The sequence below is a fragment of the Balaenoptera acutorostrata genome, chromosome 2, assembly GCF_949987535.1.
Source record: "Balaenoptera acutorostrata chromosome 2, mBalAcu1.1, whole genome shotgun sequence".
Lineage (NCBI taxonomy): Eukaryota > Metazoa > Chordata > Mammalia > Artiodactyla > Balaenopteridae > Balaenoptera > Balaenoptera acutorostrata.
The window spans coordinates 178,799,334-178,817,565 of NC_080065.1; the positions used below are offsets into that span (position 1 = coordinate 178,799,334).

Sequence of the window (18,232 nt, forward strand, 5' to 3'; positions counted from 1 at the left end):
TGTCCCCCCCTGATTAGACTATAACTCACCAGGCACAGTCTCACCTCAGGACCTTTGCTCTGGCTGTTCCCTCTCCCCAGAAAGCTCTTCCCTGAGACAGCCGTTTGGCTCCACCTCCTTCAAGCTCAAACATCACCTCCTCAGAGAGGCTTTCTCTGACCATCCTGTCTAAAACAGCACCCTTGGGGCTTCCCTGGTGAGGAAGGGGTTAAGAATCCTCCTGCCAATGCAGGGGACACGGGTTCGAGCCCTGGACTGGGAAGATCCCACATGCCGCGGAGCAACTAAGCCCGTGCGCTACAACTACCAAGCCCGCGAGCCTGGAGCCTGTGCTCGGCAACAAGAGAAGCCACCACAATGAGAAGCCCGCGCACCGCAACAAAGAGTAGCCCTCGCTCGACGCAAGAAAGCCTGCGCACAGCAACGAAGACCCAGTGCAGGCAAAAATAAAAATAAATAAAGTAAATAAATTTAAAAAAAAATAAATAAAACAGCACCCTTTCCCCCTTCTCTCCTGTTACCCTATTTTATTTTGTTTCTGACTCATTCACACATTGACTGTTTATTGTTTGCCCCCATGTCTGTTTGCTGCACAAGGGCAGGGATTTATGTCTGTTTTGTTCATAACTTTGCCCCCAGCGCCCAGCATAGCATCTGGCACAAGACAGGCACTCAGAGTTTGTTAAATGAATAACCACGATATATAATCCATGTATAATATAGCTAAAACTGAAAATAAAAATGCAGCTTAGAGTTTTTCCGGGTGCACGTATTTAAAAAACTAATTTTTGAATTTTATACATATAAGAATTGAATACATGAGAAATGTGGAATTTCCAGTTGGCAGGGAAAGGATAAATCAGTCAGTAGCCTTGACTGCTCATTTGGAAGAAAATAAAGTTAACTCCACTCCCACCACATAGCAAAACAAATTCCACATGGATTAATCATGCAACTATATAAAACTCAAAACTATGACAAGCAGGATGGGAAAACACAAGAGCATATTTCTACCATCTGATAGCAGGTGAGACGGGTAAGGTGGGTGGGGGAAGAGAGAAAGGAGCGCCAGAAGTTTCTTATGTCAGCCAAACTGGCAGAGTGGGAACCATCAGATAAGAACAGCTGGGGCTGGGACTTCCCTGGCAGTCCAGCGGTTAAGAACCAAGGAATATCTTTCAGACACTGGCGCAGAGCTCTTTACAATACGGGTGATCCTATCAACAACCCATTTTAGGGAATTCCCTGGCGGTCCAGTGGTTAGGACTCAGCGCTTTCACTGCCGAGGGCCCAGGTTCAATCCCTGGTCGGGGATCTAAGATCCCACAAGCCGCACAGTGCAGCCAAAACACAACCATCAATTCTACAGCGGAGGAAACCGAGGCTCACGGAGAGAAAGTGGCTCCCCCAGTCACCTAGCAACAAGTGGTCAGTCCCTACTCCAGTTCTGATGAATAAGTGGGAGCCACTGAGGGTGTTTGAGCAGGAGCATGACGAGGCCAGGCTGGGGAGGGGAAGACACATGGAGAAGTCTCAGCTCTCAGGGAAATTGGTGGCCGTGGATGGGACAGATGGGCTATGGCCTTGCTGTGTGAACTTGAGTTATCCCTCTTTAAGATGGAACTAAAGAAGCAGAGAGAGGCACCTGGTGTAGCCTTGGCTCAGGGCGTTGCCTTGTGGGTGGCTCAGGAAATATAAGAGGGAACAATGGTACTGTCATCTGATGGGTTCCATTAGCTCTCATTTTAACATTAGCCAAATGGGGATGGAGGGAGGGGCAAGGCAAATACTAATGGTTTGATCATTGAGCCTGAGGATGGAAACTTGCTGTATCTTTGCAAAAATGCTGCAAAATAATAACAGTAGAATGCCCCCAGTGCCTCCATATTTCTGACCCGTTTACTGTGTGCCAGGCACTTTTCTGGAACGTTACACGGTTTATCTCAGCTCACCCTTATAGCAACTTTGTGAGGTTGATCCCATCATTACCCCCATTTGACAGATGCGGAAACTGAGGCCCAGAGAGAAACACATGCTGGTGGCTACAAAGATGGTGAGCAACAGAGCTGGGCCACCCAACTCCTGAGTTAGTGTTTTCTATGGCTGCTGTAAGTAATTAACACCAACCTGGTGGCTCAAAACACAAATTTATTATCTTATGGTTCTAGAGATCAGATGTCCAAAGTGAATCTCACTAGGCTAAAATCAGGGTGCTGGCCGGGCTGCATTTCCTTGCCTATTCCAGCTTCTAGAAACCCCCCTCATTCCTTGGCTCGTGGCCTCCTCCTCCATCCTCAAAGCCAGCATTCTCATTAAGCCCACATCCGCTTCCATTGCTACATCTCCTCCTCTGACTCCCCTGCCTCCCTCTTTTCTTCTTCTTTTTGACCACACCGCGTGGCATGCAGGATCTTAGTTCCCTGACCAGGGATCGAACCCACGCACCCTGCAGTGGAAGCGCAGAGACTTAACCACTGGACAGCCAGGGAAGTCCCCCTCTTTTCTTTATAAGGACCCTTGTCCTTGGGGCCACTTGGATAATCCAGAATAATCTCCCCATCTCAAGATCCTAAATTTAGTCCCATCTGCAAAGTGCCTTATGCCCTGTATGGTAACATATTCATAGGTTCCAGGAATTAGGACATGGACGTCTTTGGGGGAACCATTATCCTGCCTACCACAGTGTCTTTTTGTTTTTAAGATTTTTTTTTTCTTTTGACGTGGACCATTTTTAAAGTCTTTATTGAACTTGTTACAATATTGCTTCTGTTTTATGTTTTGGTTTTCTGGCCGCAAAGCATGTGGGATCTTAGCTCCCCGACCAGGGATTGAACCCACACCCCCTGCACTGGAAGATGAAGTCTTAACCACTGGACCACCAGGGGAGTCCCTACCACGGTGTCTTAACCATTTAGGCCAGGGGTTGACAAACCATCCGTCCCCCTGTGGGGCAAATCCATCCACCATGTTTTCATATGGCTCAGCACTAGGAATGGTCTTTCCATTAAGTGACTGAAAAACATCAAAGGAAGACTATTTTGTCATGTGAAACTCAAATGTCAGTGGCTATAAATCAAGTTTGCTTGGCACACAGCCATGCTCATTCGCTTTCATATTTTTTTTAAATAAATTTATTTATTTTATTTATTTTTGGCTGCATTGGGTCTTTGTTGCTGTGCCCAGGCTTTCTCTAATTGTGGCAAGCAGAGGCTACTCTTCATTGCAGTGCATGTGCTTCTCATTGTGGTGGCTTCCCTTGTTGCAGAGCACGGGCTCTAAGCACGCGGGTTTCAGTAGTTGTGGCACGAGGGCTCAATAGTTGTGGCTCACGGGCTCTAGAGCGCAGGCTCAGTAGCTGTGGCGCACAGGTTTAGCTGCTCCGCGTCATGTGGGATCTTCCCAGACCAGGGCTCGAACCCATGTCCCTGCAGTAGCAGGCGGATTCTTAACCGCTGCGCCACCAGGGAAGTCCCTGTTTTCTTACTGTTGATGGCTGCTTGCTTTCATGTTGTCTGTGGCCTATGGCAGACTCGAGTAGCAGGCATAGATTGTATGTGAAAATATTGACTCTCTGGCCCTTTACAGAAGTTCGCTGCCCCCTGGTCTCTAAGCCATGAACCCACACGTGTTGAGCCCAAGTCTGTGCCAGCATGTTTCATGTGCTCTGCTTATAACAACCGGCAGTGGTAAAGGCATGTCATTCATTCCCGGCAATGTGGGTGGGGAAGTTGACAAGCCCTTTCCCTCTCCAGGCTAACGTTTTCCTGTGTGGAGAATGGGACTCATCCTTGCATTTACTGGTAGCTGTTGCCAGGGCTTGGTGCTCAAAAAGCACTTAGCACAGGTCTGGGGTACAAGGCTTTAAGAAATGGTAACCAGGGGAATTCCCTGGTGGTCCAGTGGTTGGGACTCGCTTTCACTGCCGAGGGCTTGGGTTTGATCCTTGGTCAGGGAACTAAAATCCCGCAAGCCACGGCACGGCCAAAAGAAAACAAAAAATAAGAGAAAAGAAATGCTAACCAGGAGCACGGTACCATTTGACAGAGGGGGCAAACTGAGGCCACGTGCTCAGACCACATAGCTGGTGAGGGATGGAGCTCTGAATCAAACCAAGGTCCCTCTGGCTCCAACCCAGGCCTTTTGGGGGCAGATACTGGGAGAGGCAGAGCTAAAGATGTGACAGTGGTGGGGGAGAAGGCATGGGAAAGTCAGACCGTTAGACCAGGATCGGGGAGGGGAGGCGGCCGTTGGGTCCCAGCCTTGCTGAGTACGAAGGCCAGCGCACCCAGTTCAGTGGGTGTAGGAGATAAGGAAACAGATACAGGCTACCCAGTCACGATGCTCGTGCCAGGACATCAAGTGCTACCCAGCCTGAGGCTTCTGGATACAGACCAAGTCCCCAAGGCCTGCAATGGCCAAAGGCCTCGCCCATGCAGCCAGGCCAGCTCACCACTGCCTTCCCAGAAGTCTCTGCCTGGGTAATGGGCATCCCAGCTGCCCAGAAAAATCCCTTTGACAGAAGGTTGGGGTAGGAAGGCTAGAAGTGATTCTACTGGCCACCATGATAGGACCAAAGACAGAGCACCTACTGTATGCCGGGCACCAAAGCAGATATTTCCTTCTAGGAATCCAGTTTATCCTTTCAACGAGGCTCTGAGGGCAGATGGCACAGTGAAGAAATGGAGGCACAGAGATGCTTTGTGACTTGTCTGAAATCACACAGCCAGCAGGAGCTGAGATTTTGAACTCTGGTCCTGACACCATGCTCTTTTTTTTTTTTTTTCCAAAAATGTCTTCAATTTTTTTTTTTTTTTTTTTTTGGCCGCACTGCGAGGCTTGTGGGATCTTAGTTCCCTGACTAGGGATCGAACTCAGGCCCTCCCTTGGCAGTGAGAGTGCAGAGTCCTAACCACTGGACTGCCAGGGAATTCCCTCAATTTTCATTTTATATTGGAGTATAGCTGATTAACAATGTTGTGTTAGTTTCAGATGTACAGCGGAGTGATTCCATTATACATATACACGTATCTATTCTTTTTCAAATTCTTTTCCCATTTAGGTTATTACAGAGTATTGAGCAGAGTTCCCTGTGCTATACAGTATGTCCTTGTTGGCTATCTATACCATGCTCTTGAAATGTGTGCTCTGTGAATAACTCCGATTAACTAGGCATTTACTGTAGACCCAGCTCTGAGCTAAGTGCTATACCCACATGAGTTCACTGAACCCTTGAGGCAGCCCCGAGAGGGAGCTGATACTGTCATTAACCCCGTTTTCTGGATGGAGAAATTGAGGCTCAGATATGCAAAAGGTACAGATATGAAAGGTTCAGGGATACTAAAGGTCTCTGCTAGTACAGAGCTAGAAGAATGGAGCTGGAACTGGAATGGAGCCAATCCTGGGTTCCAGAACCTGGCTGAGAGTCAGAACTCTGCTTAACTTTTTTTGTAGATGTGTTCATTTATTTAGCACCTTGGTACAAGGCGATTCATGTCCCTTGACTAGTGCTATCACCTCTGGCCTGGTTTCCTGGCTTCTGCCATTGCACCCCAGAAAGGCCAGGGGGTACCTGTGAACCCCTGAGTCAGGCTAGGTCCCTCCTCTGCTCAGAACTCAATGACTCCCACCTCTCTCAGCACAGAAGCCCAGGGAATTCCCTGGCAGTCCAGTGGTCCAGTGGTTAGGACTCCACGCTTTCACTGCCCAGGTTCAATCCCTGGTTGGGGAACTAAGATTCTGTAAGCCACGTGGCACGGCCAAAAAAAAAAAAAAAACAGAACAGAAGCCCAAGTCCTCCCACGATCCACAAAGCCCTGTACACTCTGCCCCCACCTCCTCCCATTATACCCCCTTGATCTCTCCACTCCAGCCACACGCACCTCTTGGCTGCTCCTCAAACACACCAGACACGCTCCAGCCCCAGGGCCTTTGCACATGCCTTGCCCACTGCCTGAAACATTCTATACAGCTCCCTTTCTCACTCCTCTGGTCACCTCAGGATGACCTTCTCTGATCCTGTTTGAAATTTTAAACCCTGCTTCCAGGCCCTATAGATCACTCCTATCCCTCCTTCTTGCTACACTTTTCTCCAGAGCACCTTCTCTGACATTGTGAGAATTTTCTCCATTCATCTTAGTATCTTGTCTGGGTTCCTTTCTACAATTTCAGCTTGACAAGTGCTGGGTCTCCAGGGTCTAGGACAGAACCTGGCACATGGTACCTGCACAATAAATGTTTGCTGAAGGAAGTTATGAATGAACTTGCTTATGTTAAGTAACCTGTATGCTTATCAAGATTAAAACAAAAAAACAACTTCAGGCAGAACAAGCCTTTGGACTAAGAAAAATCCCTCTCCCTCACCCCTGGCCCAGAGCCTTCACTTCCTCTCCCTGGGGGTATTCCTCTCACTGGTTTCCCTTCTAGATGCTGTCCACAGGGCACATACCTAAGCAGATTTCTAGATGGTTATCCCTCATCCCCCGTTTTGTTACACACCCTGTTCCCCACTTTGCTATTTCACAAACTAACATAATTAGACATTGTTTTGCATCTGCAAGGTTCTTCATCTCACAAGGCAACATAGTAGCCCACGCTAGGAACAGTACCCTTTCTCATTAAACCAGCCTGAGGAGGCTTAAAAAAGATACAGATGCCACACATACACACAGAAATAAATAGTCTAAGCTCTGGAAAGAGTTTTCTTGGCTGTCTTACCTCTGGGGTGAGGACAGCTAGCTGAGGGTATGTGAAGGGTTCTTTCACTTGGAAAGCTAAAATCTTCTGTGCGGTTGAGGGCTTATTTTTAATTTTCAGCCCCTACCCCCAGCCCAGCAGAGAGAATATATTAATTTTGTTATAAAAGGACTTTAAATTCTGTTTTAAAATAATCCTCCCTGGGAATGCCCTGGTGGTCCAGTGGTTAGGACTTGGCACTTTCACTACCGTGGCCCAGGTTCAATCCCTGGTGGGGGAACTAAGATCCCGCAAGCTGCGTGGTGTGGTCAAAATAATAATAATAATTATTATTATTATTCTCCCATTGGGGATTGACTGGGAAGGGGCAGGAGAGAACTTTCTGCAGTGATGAGAAGGTTCTTACCAGAGATCTGCAAATTTTTTCTAAGGGCCAGGCATTAAAAATTTTAAGCTTTCTGGTTCAAATGTCACCTCTATCACATATTCTTCTTCTAAGAACCCTTTAAAAATACAAGAGCCCTTCTTAGTCCATTGGCTTTACAAAAACAGGCCACAGTGCAACAATGTAATAACAATACCTTATACTACTGAGCTGTACCCTTAAAAATGGTTTAGATGGTAAATTTTATGTTATGTATTTTACCACAAAAATTTTTAAAAATATATTAATAATGATAGGCCCTCCTTGGGCATGAGGGGATTCAGGAAGCTGGTAATATTTTTTACCTGATCTAGGTGCTGGTTACCTCATATATTTAGAATCTATACCCTTTTACGTATGAATTTTCTACTTCAATAAAAACTTTAGGGAGTTCTCTGGTGGCCTAGTGGTTAGGATTTGGTGCTGTCACTGCCATGGCCCAGATTTGATCCCTGGTCGGGGAACTGAGATCCTGCAAGCTGCACGGCAGGGCCAAAATATATTAAATACATAAAATGAAATTTCATCTTAACAAAAATGTTTAAAATATTCCCCTTGATTGGTTCAATATAAGAGGGTCCACCCACAAATGCACAGCTTAATGCAACCATCAGCAAAGATTGAGGAGGGTTTCCAGGTGCTGATATGAGAAAGGGATCATCTCCGACATATATTAAGAAAAAGGAAAAAAAAGCAACACGATGTGAAACAAACACCTTTTCATTTGACAAATATTTGTTGAGCACCTACTATGTGCTATGTGTCAGGCACTGTGGATACACTTTCAAACCAAACAGACATGCCTTCTTGCCTCATGAAGCTAGTGCGCTAGGGATTTGCTGACATTTTTGTAAAAGGGGAACAAAGCCACTAAATAAAGAATACGTATATAATTGCATGCAAAGGTCTAAGGCCTAGACTTTGTTTGGAAGAAAACACAAGATGTTGTAATACTGATGCATCCCAAGAAGGGAGTGTGATGTTGGGAGAGGGAGCAAGAGGGAGATTTTTCATGATAAAGCTTGTATCTTTTGTTTTTTGAAGCATGTGAATGTATTATCTCTTCCCCTGCAAAAAGTTACAATTAACAATACCCTCTTCCACAATATTTTTAACAATTCAGATGCCAGAGCCCTACTGCTGGCTGAGTTGAACTCTCTAGCGAATGAGCCATGGAATCTGCTTTTAAAACAAGCACCATGACTTTTTTCCCAGTCCCTGAACCCCATCAGAGTCTATTGTTTTAGGTTCTAGAATCTTTTTCCATACTGCTCATGCCAAGAGTGGGCTGGGAAGGATGGCAGTGCCCCTTGCTGACATCGGTCGGGGTCAAGAGCCATTTCCTGGTTTCCTCAGAGATGCTGCCTTCCTCTAGATATGGTGTCTGATAGGGAAGGAGCTTTCTGTCCTGCCCAGTCTTGTCCAAGTATGTGCCTCAACAGATAGGGCTGCTTCTCCAGCAGCTCATGGAAAAATCCATGTCCCCAGCATCACCAGTCCCAGAGCCCTCCTGAGCACGTACAGCTTACCAGGCACTGTGCAAAACACTTCCCACCAGCCAGTACAGTCTGCCCAGCCCTACAGATGAGGATACAGAGTCTCAGAGAGGTCACCAACTCGCACATGGCCACACAGCTCGTATGTATCAGAACCAACCAGGATTTGAGCCTATGTCTGTCTGATATTACCCACTAAATTCACAATGACTGATGGCAAGGCACTGGGGTACAGGGGAGGATTTGTGAGCCACTCTTTCCAAAGCACACTGTTCCCAAAGGAAATCTCGTTATCTGGCAGGGACTTCACAGGGCAGAGCAAGGGCCCTAGGTTTTCGGTTCTGATGAGAATGGACTACTTACAAACTAAGCAAGACACACACCCTCCCCCGCCCACTCTGAGGATTCAAGCCATGTGGCCCCTCTGGAGGAGGTGAGGGCCTGGCTGCAAGACCCAGCTGAAGTCTCCATCTCACACTCACCGGCCTCACAGAGAGAAATAATTAAGCAACTGTGTGGTTTGTTTGCTGTTCCCTCTGCCACATTTTGCTTAAATCTTCCCATGGCTGGCTCAACCTCCAGCCCTTGGTCACCTAAAATAATCCCAGATGATCCTCCCCCCACCACACACACACACACCCCTACCTAAAATTACCTATTTATTCAAGAATTTTTCCACTCTGTTGACTGCTGTGTTCTCTGTGTCTAGACAGTGCCTGAAGGATGCTCAATACATATTTGTCGATGGAATGTGCTTCTAGTGCCCAGCACAAGGTCTGTTGGGCACATAGGTCCCCTGTCTCCAGCGTGTTCCTGGCAAGACCATGCATGGCTGGCTCCCTTTGGCCAAATTCAAGGCTGGGTGAATCATATCATTGTCCACTCTGCCCCCAGGCTTGCCTCAGGGAGATCAAAGATCCCTCAGGTGCTGCCCACAGGCAGGCAGGACCCCAGGCAGAGAATCCCAGATCAGAGACAGCCAGCCACACCGAAGGGGCGCACAGCACGGGCAGCCATAGGGTCTGGAGCTTGGGCCAAAACCAAGAGCAAGGGGGCCCCTCAGGAGGTCTGGGCTGGCAGCTTCAAGCAGAGAGGGGAGAGGCTGTGCAGTTGCCAGGCTCTTGGCTGGGCTGGGCGGGGAGAGCCCAGCCTCCCCTATCTGTCTCTCTTTGCAGCCTCTGAAGGCCACAGTCCCTGGGGGGAGGGAGGCACAGCTCTAGCCAGCTCGTTTTTCTTGATTATTTTTGAGCGGTTTCCGGCCCCCTCCCCAAGGCCCTTCGGTCTCACAGTTTCCAGGAAGCTTCAGACACACAAGGAGGGGTGGCAGAGCCCCTTTAGCCCAAGGCAGTGCCACATGGGCCGTATGCCCACCTGAGCTCTGGGGACCCAAAATGAAGGAGAAAAGAGAAACTGAGGACCGCACACCCCTCCGTAGAACCCTGGGAAGGGAAGCTCTGCAGGGCGTGGGTGGGGAGGAAGCCTCATCTTTGCCCCATCCCATAGGCCCAGAGGCGAAGGCCGCCCTCAGAGGTTCGCGGGAGGGGGTCCCTGTCGCTGGGACCCCTCGAAATGGGAGCGAGCACCCCCGGCTCCTTGCACAGGGCGGGGAAAGTTTCTCAATTGTTTCCTGTTTCCTTCCTGTCCCTTCGCCGGTGGCGCCCTTGTTTCCGCCCTTCCCAGACGGCGGGCGAGACCCGATCGCCTCCCACCCAGGCATTGGGTCTGCCCAGTCTTGCCTCAGTTTCCCCATCTGGCCGAAAGCCCGGGACTGCTACTTCTAGGGGGATGTGAGCAAGAGGAAGAAGTGGGCAAAGGGAATTGGAAGGGGAGGATTTGGGGAGGTTGGGGCCCTGGTCCTTTTCCGAGCCCCGGTAGCCGTGCCTCCCCTCCCCCGCCCTGCATCGAGCAGCCCAGATAACGGGACCTCCCCGGGCGGAGCATGCGCCGTGTGTCCCGGCCCATCAGCCGGAGGGGGAGCAGGGGATCCCGAGAGCGGATGCAGGGCGACCTGGCGGGAGCAGGTGGGTGTGGGCTCGGCTCAGAGCAGTATGCAAGGCCGGGAAGCAGGAGGCCCCCAGCTGCAGCGCGGGTGTTTAAGATCTCGGATGTTTCCCCCCACCAAGGCCCCCGAACTCAGCAGAGGCGGACGCGGGCCAGAGGCGGCTCCTACCGTAGGCTCCGTCCTTCCGCTCGTCCACCATGGCCGCGGCGGGCGGGGAGGGGAGTCTGAGCCAGCGCGACCCCAGCCCGGCAGGGCGAGAGGCTCCGCGGGCTGCAGCGCCCCGCCCCGGACCCGGGCCCGCCCCTCCCACCTGGTCATCCTCTCGCGACCCCACCAATGGGAGTCCCGAGCGGGTGGGGGCGGGACTCAGGGGCGGGGGCGGGCTCGGGAAGGGGTGGAGCCCCAACCTTTGTTTCCTATCTGGGCTCTGGAGAGACCCTCTAGGTTCGTTTAGTGGGCAAGGAGCAGTCGTCATTCATTCAATCATCTATCCATCCACTCATTCGCCAGATAGATACTGAGTGTCGACTGTGTGCCAGTGAACAGACAAAAAGATGCTCTTTTTCATTAATCAGATTGGCAAGAATTTTAGAGTTCGGTAACATCAAGCGGGGTGAGCTGATGCTGTGGGTCAGAATGTTCTCTGGCAGAAAGATTAAATCCAAACCGTGTTCACCCTATACGATTCCTCTCTGCCACTGATCCTGGAGAAACCATATGCACGGCGAGTACGTGCCAAAAGGTGTTACCTGCAGTTTTGAGAGTTCTTGTAAAAAATGGTGGAGAACATGTATGTCCACCAATTGAGGGGTGCATACAACACAATACAACAGAAGAGAACACCATACAATGGATGAGAAGAATGAAGTCATCAGGGAAATGCAAATTAAAACTTGGTAATAACACCACTACATACCCACTGGAATAGCTAACTCAGAATACTGAGGGTACCAAGTGTTAGTGAGTATCTGGACCAAATGGGGCTCTCCTACACTGCTGGTGGGAATGTAAAATGGTACAACTACTTGGAAAAAAGATCTGGTAGTTTCTTATAAACGGGTATCAACCATATGACCCAGACATTCTACTCCTAAGTATTTACCCAAGAAAAATAAAACCAAAACCACTAAAAAAAGAAAGAATAGAAAAGAAACCCGCAAAGATGTGTATGCAAATGTTCATAGCAGCTCTATAATAGCTTTATTCATAATGGCTCCTAGCTTGAAGCAACCCAAGTGTCCAGTGTCCATCAATGGGTGAATGGTTCGTCAAACTATGGTCCATCCATACCATGGAATACTCCTCGGCAAGAAGAAGGAATGAACTATTATTGGTAAGTGCCACAGCATGGATGAATCTTAAAAAAAAAGACATTATGCCCAGTGAAAAAGGCCAGAGACTTTGATATGAAGTTCTGGAACAGGCATAGCTAATCAACCTATGGAACATGAATCAGAGGTGGCCTTTGCTGTTGGTAGTGATTGGCAGGAAAGGCCATAGGGTGACTTCCTGGGGGGGCAGAAACAAGACTGTGGTTAAACAGATGGGTTCAGTTTGTCACAGTTACTTGACTTCTGCCCTTTCTTAATATATGTTACATTTTAAAAGTGGGAACTATCTCAATAGTTTAAGAAAGAAGGAGGCGGCCCTGCAGGTTAGTACAAGAGTAAATGTTTATAGGGAGATTAGTCAGCATCAGGCGAGGTATTAAGTGCTTTTCATTAAATCTTTATCACCTTTTTGCCGTTGGGGAAAATGACACAGGGAGATTAAGCAATTATATTAAGTGTTTTGTGTTACTCCTTGCAACCATTTTCCAGCTGCAGAAAGTGACACAGAGAGGGTAACTAATTTACCCACAAACACACAGTTAGTGAGCACTGAGCTGAACAAGAATTTGAACCCGTGAAGGCTAACTTCACATTCCACATACACTCCACACCCCTCAGCCATAACCCTGCAGAGTAGCTCAGCTAGGCTTTCAGGTCCTATTGATGAGTAAAAATAGCAAGTTGTTTTTAGTCGGTTACGTTTGGTATGAGAAGGAGAAAGAGAGAGAGAGATACATCAAACAGACACACACGCACACATCTGCACATAACAACAGAAAAAGATTTCAACTTTATAGGGGATGTCAGAAGGACCAGGATCGGGGAGGGGAGGCAAAGGGGACTTTTTCCTAATCTATCATGTTCTATCTTTCTCTGTCTCTTTAGTGGAAGAAAGTATTCAAGGGTTTCTTGGGTAAAGAAAACTCTATTTCAAAAAACAGATTCCGGGGCTTCCCTGGTGGCGCAGTGGTTAAGAATCTGCCTGCCAATGCAGGGCACACGGGTTCGAGCCCTGGTCCGGAAAGATCCCACATGCTGTGGAGCAACTAAGCCCGTGCGCCACAACTACTGAGCCTGCGCTCCAGAGCCCGCGAGCCACAACTGCTGAAGCCTGGGCGCCTAGAGCCCATGCTCTGCAACAAGAGAAGCCACCGCAATGAGAAGCCCACTCACCACAACTAGAGAAAGCCCGCACACAGCAACAAAGACCCAACGCACCCAAAAATAAATAAATAAAATAAAATTAAAAAAACCCAAAAAATAGATTCCGTGGGAATCCCCTGGCGGTCCAGTGGTGAGGACTCTGCCTTTCCACTGCAGGGGGCGAAGTTTCGATCCCTGGTTGGAGAACTAAGACCCCGCATGCCGCGCGGGATGGAGGGAGGGGGATGGGAAGTTATTGCTTACTAGGGACAGAGTTTCCGTTTCAAAAGAGAACAAGAGTTCAGGAAATGGGTGGCAGTGTTGGTTGTACAACAATGTGAATGTACTTAATGCTACTGGACTGGACACTTAAAATGGATAAAATGGCAGATTTTATGTGGTAAATATATACTATAGCACAATAAAAGTTTTTAAAATAGCTTTTTAAAAATATGGTGCAACACAGTTGTGATGGGGGCACGGGAGACTTGGGAAAGCAAAGAGGAGGAATCTGACCTAGACAGGGGGTGGGAGGTCAGAAAGGGCTTCTGAAGAGGAGGCCTGAGAGCTGAGTGAGAACCAGGTGGAGAAAGCACGAAGGGCAGGCATCGTGCACTAAGTGGTCATGTACCAGAGGAAGAAGAGAAAGAGAGAGGGGAACTGAAATTAGGGACATCAGTGTGTCTGAGACAATGGGTTCAAGCGTGCCTCCTGGGAGAGGTCATCAGGGGTCAAACTTTGCCAAGCAGGGCAGCTTGAGGGCAAAGGGGAGCCCTGGGTGATGTGAGGGTGAGGGAGGGCCGTAGGAGCTGTGAGTTTCAGGGAGATGCCTTTAGTGGTGTGGAGAAGAGATTAAGGGGGGTGTCTAGAGGCAAGGTCCCTGTAGGCATCTAGGAGGAACTGGGGCAGGGCCTCAGCCTCTAGGGACGGGGGAGGTTGCAGCTGCAGTGGGGAAGCTGGGCACACAGAGCTGCTCTGTTCTCTGATCCCACTGAAGCTTTTGGGCTCATGAATTTTTCAGCCAAACAGACCTTGAGTTTCAGATTCCAGGGCGCTGGGCCCAGGCTTTTAGGTTCTGTTTACTGCCTGAAAACATCTGAGGGCCCCAGGAGAAGGGCCCTTGCAATGTTCAATGATGCTGGGGTTGGGGCGAGGGTCTGGCAGTGTCCTCAATCCACCCAGTTTACCTTCTGAGCAAGGGGCTGGTCGAGGCATGAAGGACACCCCTCTTTTGGGCAGAGGCAACCTAAAACCTTGGGCTTTGCAGGGCTAGAATTTCCAGCTCTGCCTCCGCTGGCTGGGTGATTTTTGTACAAATCATTCACTCTTTCTGAGCCTCAGTTTTCCTGTCAAATGGAGATAACAGGTTTCCTAACTCAGAACATTGTCTCCCACATGGGAGACTTTTAGGGGAGCCCCTGAGCATTGTGAGCACCAAATAGGGGTTAGCTATTGTTAGTAACAATAATGCTTGTATCCTGTAATGAGACAGAAGAGGGCTGGGACCCAGGTCTCAAACTCCACAACTCAGGTTCAAATTCTGGCTCAATTGCTGTGTGGTCTTGGGCAAGTGGCTTCACCCCTCTGTGCTTCTGTTTCTTTCTCTGTAAGAGGACATGAAGATAAGTGCTCAGTGAATGATGTTAGAGGCAATGGGTGGCTCTGATAGCTGCTGTCCTCTCTCCTTCCTTCCTCAAGTCCCCTGTGGGGATGCCCATCCCCCCTTCAGGGGCTGATAAAGATCTGGGGCTGGGTTTGGGGAAGGAGGGACTAAGCATGGGAGAGCTGAGTGTCTCCCCCTATAGGCCCTGCAGGACCCTCCCTCCCTCTGTGAAGCACGATCATTCTCAGGCAGGCTGAGATTTATTTTCCCTTTCCTTTCCCCTCCCCACTACAAACTTCCCTGCCAACAATCTTGGGGTGGAACCCAGGGTCCACAGTAGCTGATGAGCTGGGAGGGGAGGTGCTGTGCCAGGCATTGAGTTATGCCTAGTAACTCAGTGATGGAGCCTGAGGAGACAGCAACCACGACTTTCATACCCATTTAACAGAAGGGGAGACTGAGGCACAAAAGGTGCCATCACTAGCCCAATGCCTTACAGCTGTGGTGGAGTCAGGATTCAAACCCAGCACCTGTATCCTTAACTGCCATACAGTAAATAATAGTAATAATAGCAAATAATAGTAACATTATTGAGCATCGGCTCCGTCCCAGGCACAGTTCCAAGCATCGTGTTGCATGTCATAACTCAGTTGAGCTGCACTGTAACCTCATCAGGAAAGAGCAGTGGGTTTTTTTACTGTGTTTTTTTGTGTTTGTTTTTATTTTGTTCTGTTTCTTTTTTCCTTTTTTCCTTTTATTCTCTTTTTTTTCATTTTGCAAGGTTTTTAAAAAAATTTTATTGGAGTATAGTTGATTTACAATGTTGTGTTAGTTTCAGGTATACAGCAAAGTGATTCAGTTATACATATGCATATATTCATTCTTTTTCAGATTCATTTCTCATATAGGTTATCACAGAATATTGAGTAGAGTTCCCCGTGCTATACAGTAGGTCCTTGTTGGTTATCTACCTTATTATATATAGTAGTGTGTGTATGTAATCCCAAGTTCCTGATTGATCCCCCCCTAGTTTTTCTCTTTTTTATTTTATTTGTGTGTGTTTTAATTGAAGTATAGTTGATTTACAATATCATATTAGTTTAAGGTGTACAGCATAGTGATTCAGTTATACTATATATATATATATATATATATATATATATATATATATACACATACACATTATTCTTCAGATTCTTTTCCCTTATAGGTTACTACACAATATTGAATACATTCTCTGTGTTATACAGTAGGTCCTTGTTGGTTATAGGAAAGTGCAGTTTTAACTGTATTTCACAGATGTGCAAACCGAGATCCAGGGAGGGGAAGCCAGGTGCCCGAGGCCATACAGCTGGCTGCTTGCATACCCAGGACTTGAGCCCAAGCAGTAGGGTCCAGAGCCCATGCACTCAACCAGCACACACACGAACAACAACAGAAACAATACTACTACCAGCTTTGTGCCAGGCTCTGCAGTGGGACTTTCTCTTGGGTCGCCCCTGCTCTGAAGATCACGGTGGAAATTCAGGGTTGGGAAGCCCATGAACCTCAACACAGTTAAGGGATCAGCAAATAGTCCCTGGCAATAATGGGATCTCATCACATCACCATTTACCCTCAGGACTTTCTCAAATGTCAGCTCCTTCTCTGATCTCCCTGCCTCACAGCCCCACATTTATTCTCCAACACACACACACACACACACACACACACACACACACACCCCAACTCCCTGCCTTCAGGGCTCCCACCTTTATCAGGGATTTTTTTTTTTTTTTCTGCCAGCCTCACAGCTTGTGGGATCCTAGTTCCCTGACCAAGGATGGAACCTGGGCCCTCTGCAGTGAAAGCATGGAGTCCTAATCACTGGAGCGCCAGGGAATTCCCAAGGGTCACCTTATTTTTTGGTTTTCAAGTTGCATACCTCTCGCCCTCCCTAGGAGGAGAGCAGTGGAGTGGCTTTGTCTGCGTCACCATCCATAGTGCCACAGGAGCGCTCAATAAATATTCACTCACTGAATGAACCATCATCACCATAATGAAAGTGGCTTCCAAATATCCAGTCTAGCACACAGTAGGTGCTCAATAAATGTTGGTTGAGTGAATAATATAACAATTATAGTCATACTAATGATGACCATTTATCTCTTCAACATTCTATCAACATCCTAATGTCACATAGTAGGACCTTATAAATACGTTGGGAATGAATAAGAGTAACATCAGGGGAGGGAATTCACTGGCAGTACAGTGGTTAGGACTCCATGCTCTCACTGCTGAGGGCCCGGATTCAATCCCTGGTCAGGGAACTAAGATCCCACAAGCTGCGTGGAACAGCCAAAACAACAAAAAAAAAGAGTTAACGTTAGGGGATAAAGAAGATGTGGTACATATATGCAATGGAATACCACTCAGCTATAAAAAAAGAATGAAATAATGTCATTTGCAGCAACATGGATGAATCTAGAGATTATCATACTAAGTGAAATAAGTCAGACAGACAAATATCATATGATATCACATGTGGAATCTAAAATATGACACAAATGAATTTATCTACGAAACAGAAACAGACTCACAGACACAGAGAATAGACTTGTGGTTGCCAAGGGGGAGGGGGTGGGAGAGGGATGGATTGGGAGTTTGGGATTAGCAGAAGCAAACTATTATATATAGTATGGATAAACAACAAGGTCCTGGCCTTCGCTGGTGGTGCAGTGGTTAAGAATCTGCCTGCCAATGCAGGGGACATGGGTTTGAGCTCTGGTCCAGGAAGATCCCACATGCCGCGGAGCAACTAAGCCCATGTGCCACAACTACTGAGCCTGTGCTCTAGAGTCCGTAAGCCACAACTACTGAAGCCCGCATGCCTAGAGCCCGAGTTCCGCAACAAGAGAAGCCACCACAATGAGAAGCCCGCGCACCGCAATGAAGAGTAGCCCCGGCTCACTGCAACTAGAGAAAGCCTGCGCCCAGCAACGAAGACCCAATGCAGCCAAAAATATAATTAATTAATTAATTAATTAAAAAAAAACAAGGTCCTACTGTATAGCACAGGGAACTATATTCAATATCCTGTGATAAACCCATAATGGAAAAGAATATGAAAAAGAATGTATATATATGTATAACTGAATCAGTTTGCTGTACAGCAGAAATTAACACAACATTGTAAATCAACTATACTTCAATAAAATAAATTTTATTTATTTATTTATTTATTTATTTATTTATTTTTGGCCACGCCCTGTGATTTGTGGGATCTTAGTTCCCTGACTAGGGATCGAACTCACACCCTCGGCAGTGAAAGCATGGAGTCCTAACCACTGGACTTCCAGGGAATTCCCCAATAAAATAAATTAAAAAAAAAAAGAGTAACTTTAGAGTGCCCGTCAACAGATGAATGGATAAAAAAGATGTAGTATATATACACAATGGAATACTACTCAGCTGTAAAAAAGAACAAAATTTTGCTATTTGCAGCAACATGGATGGACTTGAGGGCATTATGTTAAGTGAAATAAGTCAGACAGAGAATGA

The 18,232-nt window shown here is 47.5% G+C and overlaps 1 protein-coding gene and 1 long non-coding RNA gene across 2 annotated transcripts in view; one reads left to right on the forward strand and one right to left on the reverse strand.

The window, feature by feature from the left end:
• SLC44A2 (solute carrier family 44 member 2) overlaps positions 1 to 10,912 on the reverse strand; it is a 28,316-nt gene extending 17,404 nt beyond the window's left edge. Inside the window, exon 1 of the mRNA XM_057540943.1 lies at positions 10,784 to 10,912. Coding sequence (XP_057396926.1) covers positions 10,784 to 10,814 — 31 coding nt within the window. The 5' untranslated portion in view covers positions 10,815 to 10,912. The remainder of the gene's footprint in view (positions 1 to 10,783) is intronic.
• Positions 10,580 to 13,403, forward strand: LOC130707264 (uncharacterized). The gene is made up of 3 exons (XR_009007167.1): positions 10,580 to 10,634; positions 11,836 to 11,948; positions 12,832 to 13,403. It is a non-coding gene; the product is annotated as an uncharacterized LOC130707264 (long non-coding RNA).
• The last annotated feature ends 4,829 nt before the right edge of the window (positions 13,404 to 18,232 follow it).